We start from the raw sequence: 16,915 nt of genomic DNA on the forward strand, positions 1-16,915 counted from the left end.
ACCCATTTGTCTCATTTCTGTTTGTTTGTCCTTGAAGCCTTATAGTTTTAACTCATTAAGGACCAGACACTGTAAATTTACAGTACCTGGTCCTGGTTTTAAAGCACCGCTGTATGTAAAATTACGGCGGCGCTTTAGGCCTCCTGGCTCTGCAATTAGTCAGAGGAAGAAAGGGGTTATCAGCTGTTAGTGACAGCTGATAACCCAGAGAAGAAGGCAGGAGGGATATTTAACCCTTTCTGAATGAATAGCTAAGAGCTATGTGTGATTGGCTGAGCGCTCAGCCAATAGCTAAGCAGTAGCTGCTATTGGCTGAGCCCCCAGCCAATCTGCAGAGCCCTTTCAGGAGGCGGGGATTTTTAAATCCCCGACTGCTGAAAGAACTCGGTAGCAGTGCCGGGGAGCCAGCAGGAAGACACAGCTGAGCGCAGGAGGGGTGAGTATAATTTAAAAAAAAAAAAATTCACACTTATTGATGATTATTGGGGAAGGGCTTATATTTCAAGCCCTTCCCCGATAATCATTCCGCAGGGCTTGCTGAAACCATTGATTTCAATAGTATTGGCAGCAGTGCCGATCCCATTGAAAGCAATAGAATAGAATGCCGCGGACTTCTGCCACAGCTGTGACAGCTGTGGCAGAAGTCCGCGGCATTCTCCCTATGCTTTAAATGGGGCTAGCGCTGCTGTCGCTAGCCCCATTGAAACCATTTGCGATATGCTGGTTCTATACCGGCCTCTTTCTTCCGCTGCGATGCGAAATTTTTTTCGTGCTCTCGCCGCGCAAGAAAGAAAATATCGCCAGTGGGTGGGAGCCCTAAAAGTTATGTTTTAGAAGTCAATACAGTGAATAAGAATTTTGTTTTAGTGTTTATTTGCTTCCTAAATAAATAACAGTCTAAATAGCCTTCATTAAAAAATATCCTATTGCTTTGCTGTTGTAGAGTCTGTGTAACTCCTGTACATAGGTGTCTGCTCTGCAGCTTCTTGCTGTGCTGGCTCTTCGTGTTGGGCTGTGACATATAGTTGGAACAAGAAATCTAGGCGTGTCCACTGGGCCTTTCAGACGTAGGTTTTATGCTTATGAGTGTGCGCTACAGGTTCGAGTCAGAAGCACAAGAAATGAAATGGTGCTGGCCGTACAGCAGACGGGAAGGCAGAGGATGCTGGCAACAGTGACCAGGAGCATGAGAGATGAGAGGAGGCACTTATAAAGCAATTCCTAAGTAATGGTTTAAGGCAATTCCTAAGTAATGGTTTAACGTGGCAGTCATGGGGATCTTTCTTAGTCCTCTGCCTGCCATATTTAACTGTCAGACCCTGGGATCACAGGGTTCTAGGGATATGACGATAAGGAGAGACCCTTCACTTTGTTTTATGTCTTACTGTTGATGCTGCAGTGTACTACAACATCTAAAGTAGTGGTCTTCAGCCTTTTTGGCACCAGGAACCGGCTTCAAGCAAGACCATTTTTACAAGGCCTGGCGGGGTGGGGCGGGACATGGGCGGGGCTTTTGTTTTATGGGGCGGGGTTATGAAGGGGGTTGGAGCTTAGTGCATACTTATTTAATTATGACATTTAGAATGCCCTGGCAGTACACACATAGGGCAGTGGGCAGTATATAATCTATCCCCCCCCCCCCCAGCACACACATAGGGCAGCATATAATTTATCTCCCCCTTCCTCCCCCTCCTCCCCGGCAGGATTACCTTGAAAACTGACCTAGGTCCTAACAGGCATACAGGCGTGGCGGCTGCTGCTTGCACAGAGGCGGCTCTTCCTCCTACTCGCGAGACGCTCTGTTGTTTGGCGCCACAGTCCTCAGTGCTTCAAGAAGGTGCCCTGTAAACGAGCCCTAATAGTGACCCTGATAGTGGCCCCAGTAAAAATAACGACCCCACAGTGGCCCAATTAGTAATATTAACCCCCATAGCAACATTATAATTATAAGCCCCTCCCAGTAATACGCCCCCCTTTCTAATAATAATAAGCCCCCTCAGTAATAAGCCCCCCCTTTGTAATAATAAGCCCCTCAGTAATAAGCCCCCACCTCAGTAATAATAATAAGCAGCCTCTCCCCCCAGTAATAGGCAGCCCCCACCCCCAGTAATAAGCACCCCCCCAGTAATAACCAGCCTCCTCCCCAGTAATAACTAGCCCCCTCCCCCAGTAATAACCAGCCCCCTCCCCCCAGTAATAGGCAGCCCTCCCCAGTAATAGGCAGCCCCCACCCCTCAGTAATAGGCAGCCCCCACCCCAGTAATAGGCAGCCCCACCCCAGTAATAGGCAGCCCACCCCCCAGTAATAGGCAGCCCTCAACCAGTAACAAGCAGCCCCTACCCCTCAGTAATAAGCAGCCCCCACCCCTCAGTAATAAGGAGCCCCCACCCCTCAGTAATAAGCAGCCCCGCACCCCCCATAAATAAGCAGCCCCCCCGACAGTAATAAGCAGCTCCCCAACCCATATACTTACCTCTTCCTTCCTGTCAGCGTCGCTCCCTCTTTGCTTGCCCTGAGCCCGGGTCACACTGACGTCAGTGTGTAGCCCGGCACGCTTCCTCCCAGAATCCTTTCTTGCGGAACTAATGAGCAGGGGACTCGGGGAGGAGGATCCTGGCTGCACACTGACGTCAGTGTGCGCTGGGATCAGTGGCAAGAGCGTGATTGCCAGTGGGGAGCTGGTAATCGCTTCAGTGGTGAGTGGCGTTGGCACACCACGGGCCACATAACACGAGGCCGTGGGCCGGATTCGACCCGCGGGCCTTGTGTTTGACACATGTGTTTTACTGGCAGTAAACACCTAACGGTCCGGCCCCGGTCCGCGGACCAGTGGTTGGGGAACCCCTGATCTAAAGAGTTAAAAGGGCAAGATCAGAGTGATCTACAATCCAGGTTGTTGCAGCAGGAGGCAAACTACTATTTAGAGCTATCCTCCCCTGGGTTATGAGGCGGGCACAACTTTGGTGGCAGCATTCTGCTGTGTTTAGAATTCTTATCAAGGTGGATGTGATGCTTCCATGAGTACTGCTTCTTTCTGCAGATTGTTGAAAAGTCTAAGACCCCAACAAATCATATTTGAAGTCCTGTTCTATGGATCATCCATCAATATTACAGTATTTCCAGTTTATTTAGACATAACATGGAGTTGAGCTGCTCACCATAGCCGCTGGGCTTCCCAATAATTTGGTATTTTCATTAGTAATCTTTAGCAGCTTCACAAGTGTGGGATCTTCATAAGCAAATCGATGACTCAGTAAGATGGAGACTATTATGTTGGCTACAGCAGCATTTATTATCAGGTGGTTATCAAAGGGTTCGCCTGCAAATACAAGAGTCAGAATATATTAATCACATCATCTGAAGTGTGTGAATTTTCTCAACATCTAAAATACAACATTTTCTAGTGTATAATGTTAGTGCTCATCATATTCCTAGCCAGTTGCCATTGTAGTATCTGATTAGAGCTGAACAGGCATTTGTCTTTAGAAAAGTGCTATGGCCCTTTCGCTAGCACTCCTGACACTTCAATTTAGCCAACAGTAGAGGCAAGGACATAGCTACAGTAGGGGTTACAGAGGTACTGTCATACCCAGGCTCTGATGCCCACTGGGACTCAAATGCCACTCTAACCAAGGGCATAGCAAGAGAAGGAGGACAAGAGGGTCATCTTCCCCAAATGCAACTGGACAGGGGGCATTGGTAGCAGCTCGGACTGATAATAGGGCAGTATGGCTATGTATTCCTACAAGGAGACATTATGGCCATGTATTACAGCAGGGGGACAGTTTGTTTGGCTATACAATGCTACAGGGGGTCAGTATAACCATCACTATGGGTGGACAGTATGGCTATTTATTACTATAGGGGACACTATCGCTATAGACCCCTATAGGAGGTCATTATGGCTGTTAGGTCAGCCACCCGTGTCTGCTGCCCTGTTGCGGTTCCTGGCAGACGCGAGCATCGCTCTGCTCCTCCTGTGTGTATGGAATCTATGTGTCTGTTTTCTACCAGCACTGAAATATTTAACCAGTTCTCTGGCTCTCAGTCCAGCTGGAGGGTTAATAGGCATTTCTCTCCTAATTAAGCTCGATTAATATTAACCCCTTAAGGACATGGCTTATTTTGGGCTCAAGGACACAACGATTTTTGGCGGATTTTCTTCTCCATTTTTCAAAAGTTATAACTTTTTTATTTTACCGTCAATGGGGCCGTATAAGGGCTTGTTTTTTTTGCTTTCGAAATGTAGTTTTTATCGGCGCCATTTTTGAGTACATAGACTGTATTGTAAAACTTTTATTATTTTTTTTATGATAGCAAGAAGAGAAAAAACATCAATTCTACCATAGATTTTTTTTACAGCATTAATCATGCAGCATAAATAACACAATCCATTTTTTCTGCGGGTCGGTACGATCACAACAATACCAAAATTCTTACTTTTTTTAGGTTTTTCCACTTTTCTGCAATAAAACCCCCTTTTTTTTAATCTTTTTTTTTCTAAATCGCTGCATTCAAAGTCCTGTAACTTTTTTATTTTTCTATGCACGGAGCTCTATGAGGGCTTATTTTTTGTGCAACGAGCTGTAATTTTTATTGGTACCATTTTGGGGTACATACGGCTTTTTTATCACTTTTATTATGCTTTTAGGTAGGCAAAATGCTAAATATTAGCGTTTTTTTTAACGCTTTTTTCCCTGCAAAGACAATAGCATGTGCAGCTTATTGTACACATTGTTACAGACGCGAAAATACCAAATATGTGGGGTTTTAATTTTCTTTTACCTTTTTTTTATGCTAATATGAGAAAAAGCATAAAAAAGGGTTTTTTACTTTTTTATATTTTTCTTTTTTATTCATTTTTCTTTTCTTTTTCTTTTTTTTTTTACACAATTTGTGTCCCCCTGGGGGACTTATAACACTGCACTGATGATCGCTGTGGTAAGGCATGGCGCTCCCTCTTTGAACCCCTCCCCTTCCACGATCTACATAGATTGCGGCAGGGAAGGTGTTAACAGCGGGGGGGGGGGGCGCATTTCCAATGCACTCCCGCTGTTGCAGCGGGAGGCCAGCTATGACTGACAGCCGGCTCCCGCTGCGGGATAGTGCGAGATCATGGGCAATCTCGCGCTATACCCAGGACGTAAGTTTACGCCCTGTTGCGGGAAGTACCCCGCCGCAAGGACGTAAACTTACGCCGTGGAGCGGGAAGGGGTTAAGGTTATGAAAAAGGAAAGAGCCAAAGCCATCTATGTGGCATCCTCTGAAGAGACAAGCTGTGTCGAGATACTTACCCCTCTGTGGACGCCTGGATGCAGCGCTGTAGCTCGCTGCAGACCCAGCATTTGTTGCGACAGAAAATGTCACAAGAAATCATATGACTGTTGCAGCGTCATGTTCTTGAACTCCTAGCATCATGCTGCTCAGCATATGAGGATAGTGCATCAGTAATAAATCAGCAGGGAGCTGCTCACTGGGTATTTGGGTGATTGTTGTTGGGTAAAGAATTGGTTCAGAGACAGAAAGCAGAGGGTAGTAATAAATGGTTCATACTCTGATTGGGCCACCATCGCTAGCGGGGTGCAATAGTGTTCAGTATTGGGCTCCATTCTGTTCAATATATTTATCAACGACCGGATAGAGGGGCTGCTCAGTAAAATATCAATATTTGCAGATGACACAAAATTATACAATATAATCAATGCAACGGAGGACAAGGTACGGCTACAAAAGGACCGAGATAAGCTGGGGGCTTGGGCAGAAAAATGGCAAATGAAGTTCAATGTGGATAAATGTAAGGTTATGCACATGGGCAGGAGAAACGGATGTCACTAATATACACTAAATGGGGTACTGCTAGGAAAAAGTGATATGGAAAAAGACCTGGGGGTACTAGTGGATTGTAGACTAAACTGGAGTAACCAATGCCAGTCAGCTGCTGCAAAGGCTAATAGGGTCTTGGGATGCATTTAAAAAGGTATAGGGGCGAGGAACGGGAACATTATCCTCCCACTATGTAAGGCACTTGTTAGGCCCCACATGGAATACTGCGTACAGTTCTGGTCACCGGTGCTCAGGAAAGATGTTACAGTGCTGGAGGGGGTTCAAAGAAGGGCGACTAAACTAATACATGGAATGACGGGACTGGAATACCCAGAGAGGCTATCAAAATTGGGATTATTTACCCTGGAAAAAAGACGGCAAAGGGGCGATCAAATAACTATGTATAAAAACATGAGGGGACAATATAGGGATCTCTCCCATGATCTGTTTATACCCAGGACTGCAACGATAACAAGATGGCATCTAGAAGAAAGCAGGTTTCATCACCAACACAGAAAAGGGTTATTTACTGTAAGAGCAGTGAGACTGTGGAACTCTCTGCCTGAGGACATGGTGATGGCAAAATCCATAGAGAAGTTTAAAAGGGAACGTGATGTCTTTCTAGAGCGGAAGGATATTGCAGGATATAAATCTTAGGTTAATTGTTAATCCGGGTATACAGGTAGGTAAGGAACTATTAGGGGTTGATCCAGGGATTAGTCTGACTGCCATTAGGGAGTCGGGAAGGAATTTTTTCCTCCAAAAGGGATAATTGGCTCCTGTTTCTTGGTTTTTTTTGCCTTCCTCTGGATCAACAACATAGGAGGATAAACAGGCAGAACTAGATGGACATTGTCTTCATTCGGCCTTACATACTATGTTACTATGTTGCCAGGTCAGTGCTGTACTGTATGGAGCTGCAAGTTTCCAGTAACATGGCAGCTACCAACAACAGCACATCTACCCTACCAACAGCTGCTCATTTACTATTGATAGTCTATCCTAGGGATAGGCCATCAGTAGTGGAAAGATGAGCAATACCTTTTATTATGATCTAATGTGATAGTGACACCTGTACTATAATAAATAGAAAGATGGAGCTATGCCTCTACAGTGCCGCCTATTAGAAGGCAGAACCCTTGCAGTCAATGTCAGGCCTTTTAACAAGCCTTATAGCTATGACTGGAAATATAAGCTAAAGCCAAAGCCTTCTCCAGAAAAAAAAGATAACCATACACAGACAGACTGTTTCAGAGTTTGTTCCCTTCATTAATATGCAGTATGTTACTGCCTTAGCTGGGTGAGACTGGGTGCCTGTAATAGAACATCCTCATAAAAGTCTCTGACCCTGTTTCTTTTTCCTCTGAAACACCACCATTCTATTCCATGGGATGTAAACGGGATTTCAGCTCAGCCTCGTTCAAGTGGAAGCAGTTTCTTCTTTATCATTCTGGGCATCTTCTTTAAGAAGAGCATAGCAAGCTAATTCAGAGGTGGTTTTGAGTGTGAATCCAACTAGAGCAACATCTGATAGATCTTTGCTTTGTATATATACTGATTTGATAAGTTACTAACAAGATTGCACAGGTGGAACAGAGGATGGTGGACCTTCAGATTCATCTCCATTGTAACCCAGGGTAACAATAATAGCTACTACTAACAAGAGACTCCAACCGTGAACTAGAAGTACTTGTAACAAACTGGTTCAGGGTTGGAGTCTCTTGCTATAACAGTGTGGATCAGTAGCGTTGTCAGGGAAAGACAGTAAGGTCAGTACAGGGGTAGTATAAGTTAGCAGTACAAGAGTAGCAGGCAGGTAGCATGGTCAGTGGAAGCCAGAGGTCTGTACACATGGGTAGTATCAGTTTGCAGTACAAGAAGAGCAGGCAAGTGGCATAGTCAGTGGAAGCCAGAGGTTAGTACATGGGTTCGCAGTATGGATGAGCAGGCAGGGGGTGGAGCTTAGTGCTGACTATGAGCACAATAATCACGAAAGAATGGGAGGTAATAGGTCAGGTTATATAGAGTGTGCAATCAGGAAAACAAGGTGGAGCAATCACAAAAACAGGGACTGGATAAGATCAAGGAACAAGGGACAGGGACAAGGGTTAGCAGAGGAGCTTGTCAGAAGGCTGGATAGCTCAACAGGTAGAGCTACTGCCTGGACCCCAGGGGCTCCTGGGTTCAAGCCCTGACAGTAGTTGTCGAGTTGTCATTTCGACTCAAAAAGCAACACATGCACTAAAGTATAATAGAACTGCTCACCAACCTTTATAAGATTTGAACTTCTGCACCAGAAAATCACTTTCTTCGTTAATCTTATTTTCAATGCCTTCCTTCCCCATTCCAAAATCTCGAAGTGTCGACAGAGTGAATCGTCTCATCGCTTTCCAATTATCATTGTGAGCGAAAATCACTCCTGAGGACATGAAGGAAAAATATTAGACATACAAGATGGTGACCAACATTTTCCCTACAGATTTAATAGTCAAAAATTGTCCAAGATGGAAAGATTTTGCCATAATTAACTAACTAAAGTCTTTTCAGCATTACACATTTTAGAAGAATATCCCACTGGAGTTCTTTGCTGTGTGGTAATTTCTTTTCAATATATTTTATTAGATTTTGACGATACATATAGAACACTAGCTGATATAGCCGGCTTCGCCCGAGTTAATTTAGTACTGGTGTTTATCTGGTGTTCACACGGAAATCTTATGAAGCCGTGGTTACTTTAGAGATACCGGAAAAACATATGTTCACCATTTTGCATAGTTCTCTGTGTTACCCAGGAAACACCACGGGAGGTAACCATGCGACGTTTCCTTTATATAAAATGACATCAGGAAGTGAGAGAATTAGATTCCATACGTAAAATGTGGACGCTAATTCTTTTGTGCTTAGAATTGAACAATCGAGGTGGGACCCATTAGCTTTTCCTATTTATGACATAATCAATGCTCGTGCCAAATTTCACATTTCTATGACACCGGAAAGTGAGAAAATTACATTCCGTACGTAAAATTTGGATGCTAATTCTTTTGCGCTAGAATTGAATATTCCAGTTAGGACCAATTAGCTTTTCCTATTTATGACATAATCAATGCTCGTGCCAAATTTCACGTTTCTAAGACACCGGAAAGTGAGAAAATTAGATTCCGTACGTAAAATTTGGACGCTAATTCTTTTGCGCATAGAATTGAATAATGGAGTTGGGACCCATTAGCTTTTCCTATTTATGACATAATCAATGCTCGTGCCAAATTTCACGTTTCTATGACACTGGAAAGTGAGAAAAATACATTCCGTACGTTAAATTTTGACGCTAATTCTTTTGCGCTTAGAATTGAATAATTGAGTTGGGACCCATTAGCTTTTCCTATTTATGACATAATCAATGCCCGTGCCAAATTTAAAGTTTCTATGTGAGAAAATTACATTCCGTGCGTAAAATTTGGACGCTAATTCTTTTGCGCATAAAATTGAATAATGGAGTTGGGACCCATTAGCGTTTCCTATTTATGACATAATGCTCGCGCCAAATTTTAGGTTTCTATGTGAGAAAATTAGATTCCGTACGTAAAATTTGGACGCTAATTCTTTTGCGCATAGAATTGAATAATGGAGTTGGGACCCATTAGCTTTTCCTATTTATGACATAATCAATGCCCGTGCCAAATTTCGAGTTTCTATGACACCGGGAAGTAAAAGAATTAGATTCCGTACGTAAAATTTCGACGCCAATTCTTTTGCGCTAGAATTGAATAATCAAGTTGGGACCCATTAACTTTTCCTATTTATGACATATTCAGTGTCCGTGCCAAGTTTTAAGTTTCTATGACATTGGGAAGTGAGAGATTTAGATTATGTATGTTAAATTTCGACGCCAATTCTTTTGCGCTAGAATTGAATAATCGAGTTGGAACCCAATTACTTTTCCTATTTTGGAGATAATCTATGCTTCTGCCAAAATTCATGTTTCTACGACATCGGGAAGTTGGAGAACTTTTGGCGAGTCAGTCAGTGAGTGAGTCAGTGAGTGAATGAGTCAGTGAGGGCTTTCAGCTTTATATATATAGATATGACAATGGTGGCGTGGAGTTCCATGCCTCTATCTTATTGTTGTAACCATTAAAAACTTTGTGAAAACCAATAAACTTGTGTGTGTTAAATTTTGCTAAATGACAAACAGGGGAAAGTGGGGAGGGTGGAATGCGGAAGGTAAGGAGGGGGGGGGGTGTCAGGAGGTGGTCCAGATTGGGGCCCCTTTGGTTATCTTTGCCACTTATTATGTGATCGGGTTACTCACAGTTGCCATTCCGCAGCCACCTTGTGAATAAGGGTGAATTACGCACGTTTATCCAAACAGCCCAAGTGCGATAAAAGCTATCATATCCGGTTGTGTCATCAGACATCCTCAGTCTCTCTAGTCGTTCTATTTCGTCCATCGCCCCCACCCATGCACATCTGGGAATTTCTAAGTTCTGTTTCCAGAATCTGGGTATTACTTGTCTAGTGGCCATAATGAAAAATTTCAACAAGCCCTTTTTAAGTGAATGGGCAATGGAGGGGGGGGGGGGGGGATGGACAGGAGTGTCATTTCAGGCGTCAGGGCCAGTGGCTCCCCACACACCTTCTCATATAACCTTTTCATGTCCTGCCAGATGGGCATGACCATGGGGCATTCCCACCATATATGTAGCATCGAGCCCATGTCCATGTGACATCGCCAGCAGGTGTTCGGTGACGACGGGAAAAGGGAATGAAGCCTTTCTGGTGTCATGTACCATCTTGATAGAATCTTAAAGTTTAGCTCTTGCAGCCTACTGGCCACTGACATCTTGTGGGTATGTTGGAATGCTTTGTCCCAGAGCTCCCAGGAAAAGGATCGACCCAGAGCCTCCTCCCACGCAATAATCCACCTGGGAGCATGACTATCAAGTCACTCTTCCAGTAGTTGACCATATAGCAATGACACAGTATGTCTAGGCACCTCTTCAAGGCAACACAGCTTCTCGAACGGGGTAAGGTTTAGGTTCCAACCCTGGTCAGGCTTCACCGTTCCCAGGTAAATGCGAACCTGTAGGTATTGCATCCATGAGCCCGGGGGAGCTCCCCGAGTCCCCCGCAAATTTGACATGTCGCGAAGGCCTTGAGGGTCTAGCACCTCCCCCACCCTAGCCTCCGTTCCCGGGGGCAAGAATCCCAAGCTACGAGTACCCAGCGTTGCCGGGATTTGCGCGTTTCACACTAATGGGGTGAGGGGACCCGGGACAGATGTCCTGCATCCCCCTCTCCATGCCCCCAAGAGGGTGATCATCAAGGTTGAGGCCTCCGCTTTCTCCCATTTGACCCCTTTTGGGATCTAGAATGCCCCTTTTGGTGTAAAGATGATGTTCTCGTTTTCAATTTGTACCCAGAGTTTGTCTATCTTGTGGTGGTATATGTCTAATATGAGGGTTCCGATTGTAGCTTTATGGTAAAGGTGGAAGTCAGGAAGACCCCCCCCCCCCCCTTTTGTCTTTGGTTTGGTTAGGCTTTTATAGCTGTGCCTTTTAGAGCCTCCCTTCCATATAAAGTGAAGTATCAAGCTTCGTAATCTGTCAAAAAAGATTCTTGGGGGATTGCATGGTGCAGTTTGAAAGGTATACAAGAGCCGTGGGAGGACATCCATCTTGATTGCACTCATTCTGCCATACCATGACAGCGACCCTCTTGCCTAGCCCTCTAAGTCTTTTTTCAGAGTCGACAGGAGGGGCTTGTAATTCAATTCGAACAACTGGGTTGGGTCGGATGGGATCTAAATTCCCAGATATTTGAATGAGTCACACCCGCATTGGAATGGGAGAGCTGTGGCTATGCTTTCAGCTGCTTGTCGCTGGATGGTGATATTAAGAACTACGGACTTTTGGGCATTTACTTTATAATTACTGAGCTTACCAAAAGCGGTGAACTCCTGCATAATGTTGGGGAAGCCTATACGAGGTTCAGTGACATACACCAAGAGGTTCCCCCCAACCTGTATTCCGCGTATTGATGGGTTATTCCTGATGGCGTTAGCGAGTGCTTTCAGAACTAGAATGTATAACGTAGGGGACACCCCTGTCGTGTGCCGTTTTTGACCTCAAAGGGAGTTGACAAATTGCCATTGACCCTGACCTGTGCCGAGGGGCGATGATAGAGCGCCATTATCCATGCTAATGCTCTGGGGCCTAGTCCCACCTTCCGGAGGTTCGCTTCCAGGAACTTCCAGCTGATTCTGTCGAGCGCTTTTTCAGCGTCGACAGATAACAGGCATAATGGGGATCCTTTTTTTCCTCGCCCGATCGATCAAGGACAGGGTCTTTATGGAATTGTTTCTTGCTTCTCTCCCGAGCACAAAGCCCACCTGAGCCCCCTGGATAATTCGAGGGACTGCAGGATTCAACCTAGTTGCTATCATCTTTGAAAAGATTTTGAGATCACAGTTGATGAGTGAAATTGGTCGATAGCTGCCACACTACAGGGGGTCTTTTCCTGGTTTGGGTATCAGGACGATGTGTGCCTGAAGGGCCTGTGGTGGGAAGGGACAGCCCTGGGAAACCGCGTTGAAAGCCTTAAGCAGTATGTCTGCGATCAGGTCCCCACATGTCTTGTAAAATCTCGGGAAGTATGCGTCGAGGCCTGGGCTTTTCCCCGGCTTGGTTTCTGATAGTACCTGTCTAAGCTCCTCTGGTTCAAAGTCCCTTTCCAGTCTCCCGGATTCCTCTGGAGAGAGGTTCTGTGTGGTAATTTCTAAATCTTATTTCCCATTGACATTTCCAATCAAACATTTTTTCAGTTTGACATGTTCCTAAATTGCACTACTTCTTTTTGCTTTCGTTTTTTCTTTTAGTGTTCCTTTAATCTATTTATAACTATAGGTGTTTTACGCCTTTTTGCCCACAGCAAAATATTACCTTGTGTAATGTTGCAATCTAAGGCCTCGGTCACACGGGCGTTTTTTCCTGCGATTTGCACATGCGATCTGCGCTTTTTTAGAACCATTGCTTTGCAATGGTATCGGACACATGGCCGCTTTTTATGCGCTTGTGCGATAAATTATAGGACACAAGAAATCGCAGATCGCGCCTATCTGCAATCTGCGATTCCTTGTGTTCTCTATATGCGCTCAATGGGGCCGGCGGCAGCAGCGCCGACCCCATTGAGAATATATACTACACACATCATTCTCCTCTGCCACAGCTGTAACAGCTGTGGCAGAGAAGAATGATATTTGCCCATTGAATTCAATGGGCTGCCGGCGAGCGCAGGATGAATTTTCGGGAAGGGCTTAAAAATATAAGCCCTTCCCTGAAAATCATTCAAAAATGTGTAAAAATCAAAAAAATATATATACTCACCTTGTCCCTGCAGCCGCAGTTCAGCTGCGGCCGGCCGGCAGTTCTCCTGAACTGCTCTGAGTAGTATTCAGCAGGCGGGAATTTAAAATCCCCGCCTGCTGAATGGGCTGCCTCTGATTGGTCACAGCCCTCACCAATCAGAGGCAGCTCTCACTCACCCATTCATGAATTCATGAATGGGTGAGTGAGTGCTGCCTCTGATTGGCTCAGCGCAGGGACCAATCAGGGGCAGCTCTCGGCTGTCATTCAATAGCTGAGAGCTACCCCTGATTGGTCCCTGTGCTGAGCCAATCAGAGGCAGCACTCACTCACCCATTCATGAATTCATGAATGGGTGAGTGAGAGCTGCCTCTGATTGGTGAGGGCTGTGATCAATCAGAGGCAGCCCATTCAGTAGGCAGGGATTTTAAATCCCCGCCTGCTGAATACTACTCAGAGCAGTTCAGGAGAACTGCCGGCCAGCTGCTGCTGAACTCCAGCTGCAGGGACAAGGTGAGTATATATATATATATATATATATATATATTATTTTTTATTTTTTTTTACACATTTTTGGATGATTTTCAGGGAAGGGCTTATATTTTTAAGCCCTTCCCGAAAATTCATCCAGCGCTCGCCGGCAGCCCATTGCTTTCAATGGAGCCGGCATTGAATTGCAATGGGTTGGACAGCGCTCCTGTGATCGCGCCTGTTTCAACGAAAGCACGGCTAGGAGCAGATTTTTCCGGCGATTTTTCAGCCCCGGTCACGCGATTTGCAGATGCGCATCCGTCATGCGATCCGCAAATCGCGGCAGAAAAACGCCCGTCTGACCGAGGCCTAAAGGCAATTTTTTATTTTATTTCTTAATATAACCCCAATTTTCGTAACCTTTTTATCTGTGGGACACATAAGTCTTTCTAGCTATTTATAATGGAGCTGATATCAATTAATTGTGTAAGCCCTGATTACGGAAAGTATTAAGAAACAGGGGGGAAAAAAAATCATTTTTTTATGTTTCATGTTTTAGCCCCTTATGGTCCATTTACACAGCTGTAGGCAATTAACGTGCATCTGCCAGCACTGTAAAAACGCCTGCACGGCAAAGGGTCCTGTGCATATACGCCGAGGCCACAAAGCCATGGAGCCTCGGGAGATATTCCGCCTTCCCTCCCTCTCGCCGGCTCACCTCCTCTCTCCTCCCCTCTGGCTGTTTGCAATGGGAGGGGGTGGGACGGGGCAGAGCTAAGTCCCCACCCTCTTCCCACCCCCTGTCCGCAGCCAGCAACGGGATCGGTGGAGGGGGCAGAGCATAGTTCTGCCCCTATTCCACCCCATCCCATTGCAAACAGTGGCAAGTAGTGGAGAAGAGTAGAGAAGAGAAGAGAAGGGGGAGGGAGTTTAGCAGTCACGCTGCTAAACTCCCTCCCACCTCCCTTCTCCCACAGCTACCATAGGAATCTATGCAGTTGCCATCGCCGGTGTGAAAGTGCTTTTACGCCACGGAAATACGCCCCTGTGCACTGATTCATTGTAAGCCAATGCATCAGAGGGGAAGCATTTATCGGCCGGGCATGAAAACCCGGCATATATACCCATGTGAATAAGCCCTAAAGGTGCGGCTAGGTTAGGTATTAACAGGATTTTCCAATTTATCTAGCAAATGGGCAGGACAGAGAAAATGCTGAAAAACTAAAAATTAATTTATACTCATTACTCCACTCCCCCGTTGGTCCTTACTCATTGCCAGGCTCTGTTTACTTTGGCTGCATCGGTGACTTTCCATATGCACATGTGACTGCTGCAGCCAACCACTGGCCTCATTGGTATACATCTTGAGACCACTGAAGCCCGTGATTGGTTGCAGCAGTATTGGGTGTATATAGAATGTCACTGCTGTGACCAAAGTAAACAGAGCTCAGTTATGGCGTAGGTATGGCAGGAAATCAAAGTGATGAGTTGTTAGCTTATTTTTTTAACCATTTTATTAGTTTTTATAGACACCATTTTTGAGTGCATATAGTTTATTCATTATTCATTAACTTATTATTTTTCTTTTCAGGGGAAATTGGAAAACATAGCTATTTTATCACAGTTTTTTTTATACCATGCACCATACAGAATAAAGAATATGTTAACTGCATTCTGTGGGTTGGTAGGATTAAGGCAGTACCAATTTATATAGTTTTTTGTGTTTTAGTATTTTTTGTTAAATAAAAGCATGTTTTATTTATTTTTTTAAATCATTTTTGTGTTGCCCCATTCTTAGATACATAACTTTAATTCATTTTTTTCTTGGTTGGAGCTGTATGGGAGCTTGTTTTTTTTGTGATGATTTGTAGTTTATTTTGGAACCATTTTGGGGTGCATACTTTATACTATTTGACATATACTTTTTATAGGAGAGAATGGAGAAAAAAAACACAACCACACCATAAACAATGCGATTCATATAATGTCTTGCCTGTTTTCTATGGGTTGTTATGATTGTGGTGGTGTAGTTAGGGTAATTCCTTAAGTCCTAAAGAAATCGCCAATACCAGGTAGAATTAAAATTATCAGTCACTAGTGACAGCGCCTATTAACAAAGACTCAGAAACAGAGATCAGAATAACGGACTGGGTCCATAATTCCAAGAGAGGCATGTGGTTATAATTAACTTTAAATAGAGAAAAGGTCAAGATACAGTTCTCTATGTTCTTAAAGGTAATGATTTAACCAGCGGTCATATGAACCAAATTAACAGAACCATTCAAACTTTCACTAACAGTGTCATATAGTTATTGTTTTTTTTTAGATGGGGCTTTTTAATTGTATTAGCTTTTCTTAAAGAATTCATCCTTATCTTGTCTCATTAGGAGTCTAGAAGCTGTAATCTTCTGACTAATTCTATAATGCTGCTAATATTCAATATAATAGGAAGACTATTTTAGCAAGCCTGGAGGGCTTTGTCAGCCCTCTGACTGTCATGGACATCGATCAGCACCCTGTGATTGTGTTTTCAGATGCTGATGGGCTGATAGAGGGAGTCCCTTTCTCTCAAACTCCCTAAATGGTGCGGTTGCTACTGACTGTGGCATCTAAGGGGTTAAACAGCTGGCATTGCAGGTAACTTTGACCCGGACATTGTAGAGGGACATTGGCTGTATAGTACAGCTGTCCCCAACTGCTGAAAGCGTGGACACAACACCTGTGCCCATGACAATCACTAGACATAATATGTCCTACTGCAGTACAAAAATCATGGTATTTTTATTTGTGGGAAGGAATTAAGGAAATGTGTCCATTGAATAATATTTTCTCCAAAAATTAATTTTATAATTCTCATGTGATGCCAAATATATATATATATATATATATATATATATATATATATATATATATATATATATATATACACACATATATATACATATACACACACATTTATATATATATATATATATATATATATATATATATATATATATATATATATATATATATACACATATATACACACACATTGTATTGCAGCATACGAAGGTGCTGCTATGACACTCAGATCAGGCATTCCTTTTTCCCACAACAGGGGGCACCACAAATCTATTCTAGAGAACTAGTTGCTAGGAAAGTGAGAGCTTGCTGTGCGTGGTGAAATAATCTGACCTCCAGCAATCATGTGTAAAATGCCAGGAGTAGTACCCAAGTTGTGTTGAGTTAAAGAAACCATCCACTCACTGAAGTGGTG

At 44.1% G+C, this 16,915-nt stretch overlaps 1 protein-coding gene across 5 annotated transcripts in view; it reads right to left on the reverse strand.

Moving 5' to 3' along the window:
* The window catches only part of LOC136620929 (cytochrome P450 2K6-like), a 218,197-nt gene that overhangs the window by 37,127 nt on the left and 164,155 nt on the right, over positions 1-16,915 (reverse strand). For all 5 annotated transcript variants that reach the window (XM_066596015.1, XM_066596051.1, XM_066596033.1 and 2 more), the window contains 2 exons: positions 8,094-8,243; positions 3,160-3,320 (listed from right to left, as the gene is read on the reverse strand). In XM_066596015.1, the coding sequence (XP_066452112.1) occupies positions 3,160-3,320; positions 8,094-8,243 (311 nt within the window). The remainder of the gene's footprint in view (positions 1-3,159; positions 3,321-8,093; positions 8,244-16,915) is intronic.

The sequence above is a fragment of the Eleutherodactylus coqui genome, chromosome 1 (assembly GCF_035609145.1).
Source record: "Eleutherodactylus coqui strain aEleCoq1 chromosome 1, aEleCoq1.hap1, whole genome shotgun sequence".
Lineage (NCBI taxonomy): Eukaryota > Metazoa > Chordata > Amphibia > Anura > Eleutherodactylidae > Eleutherodactylus > Eleutherodactylus coqui.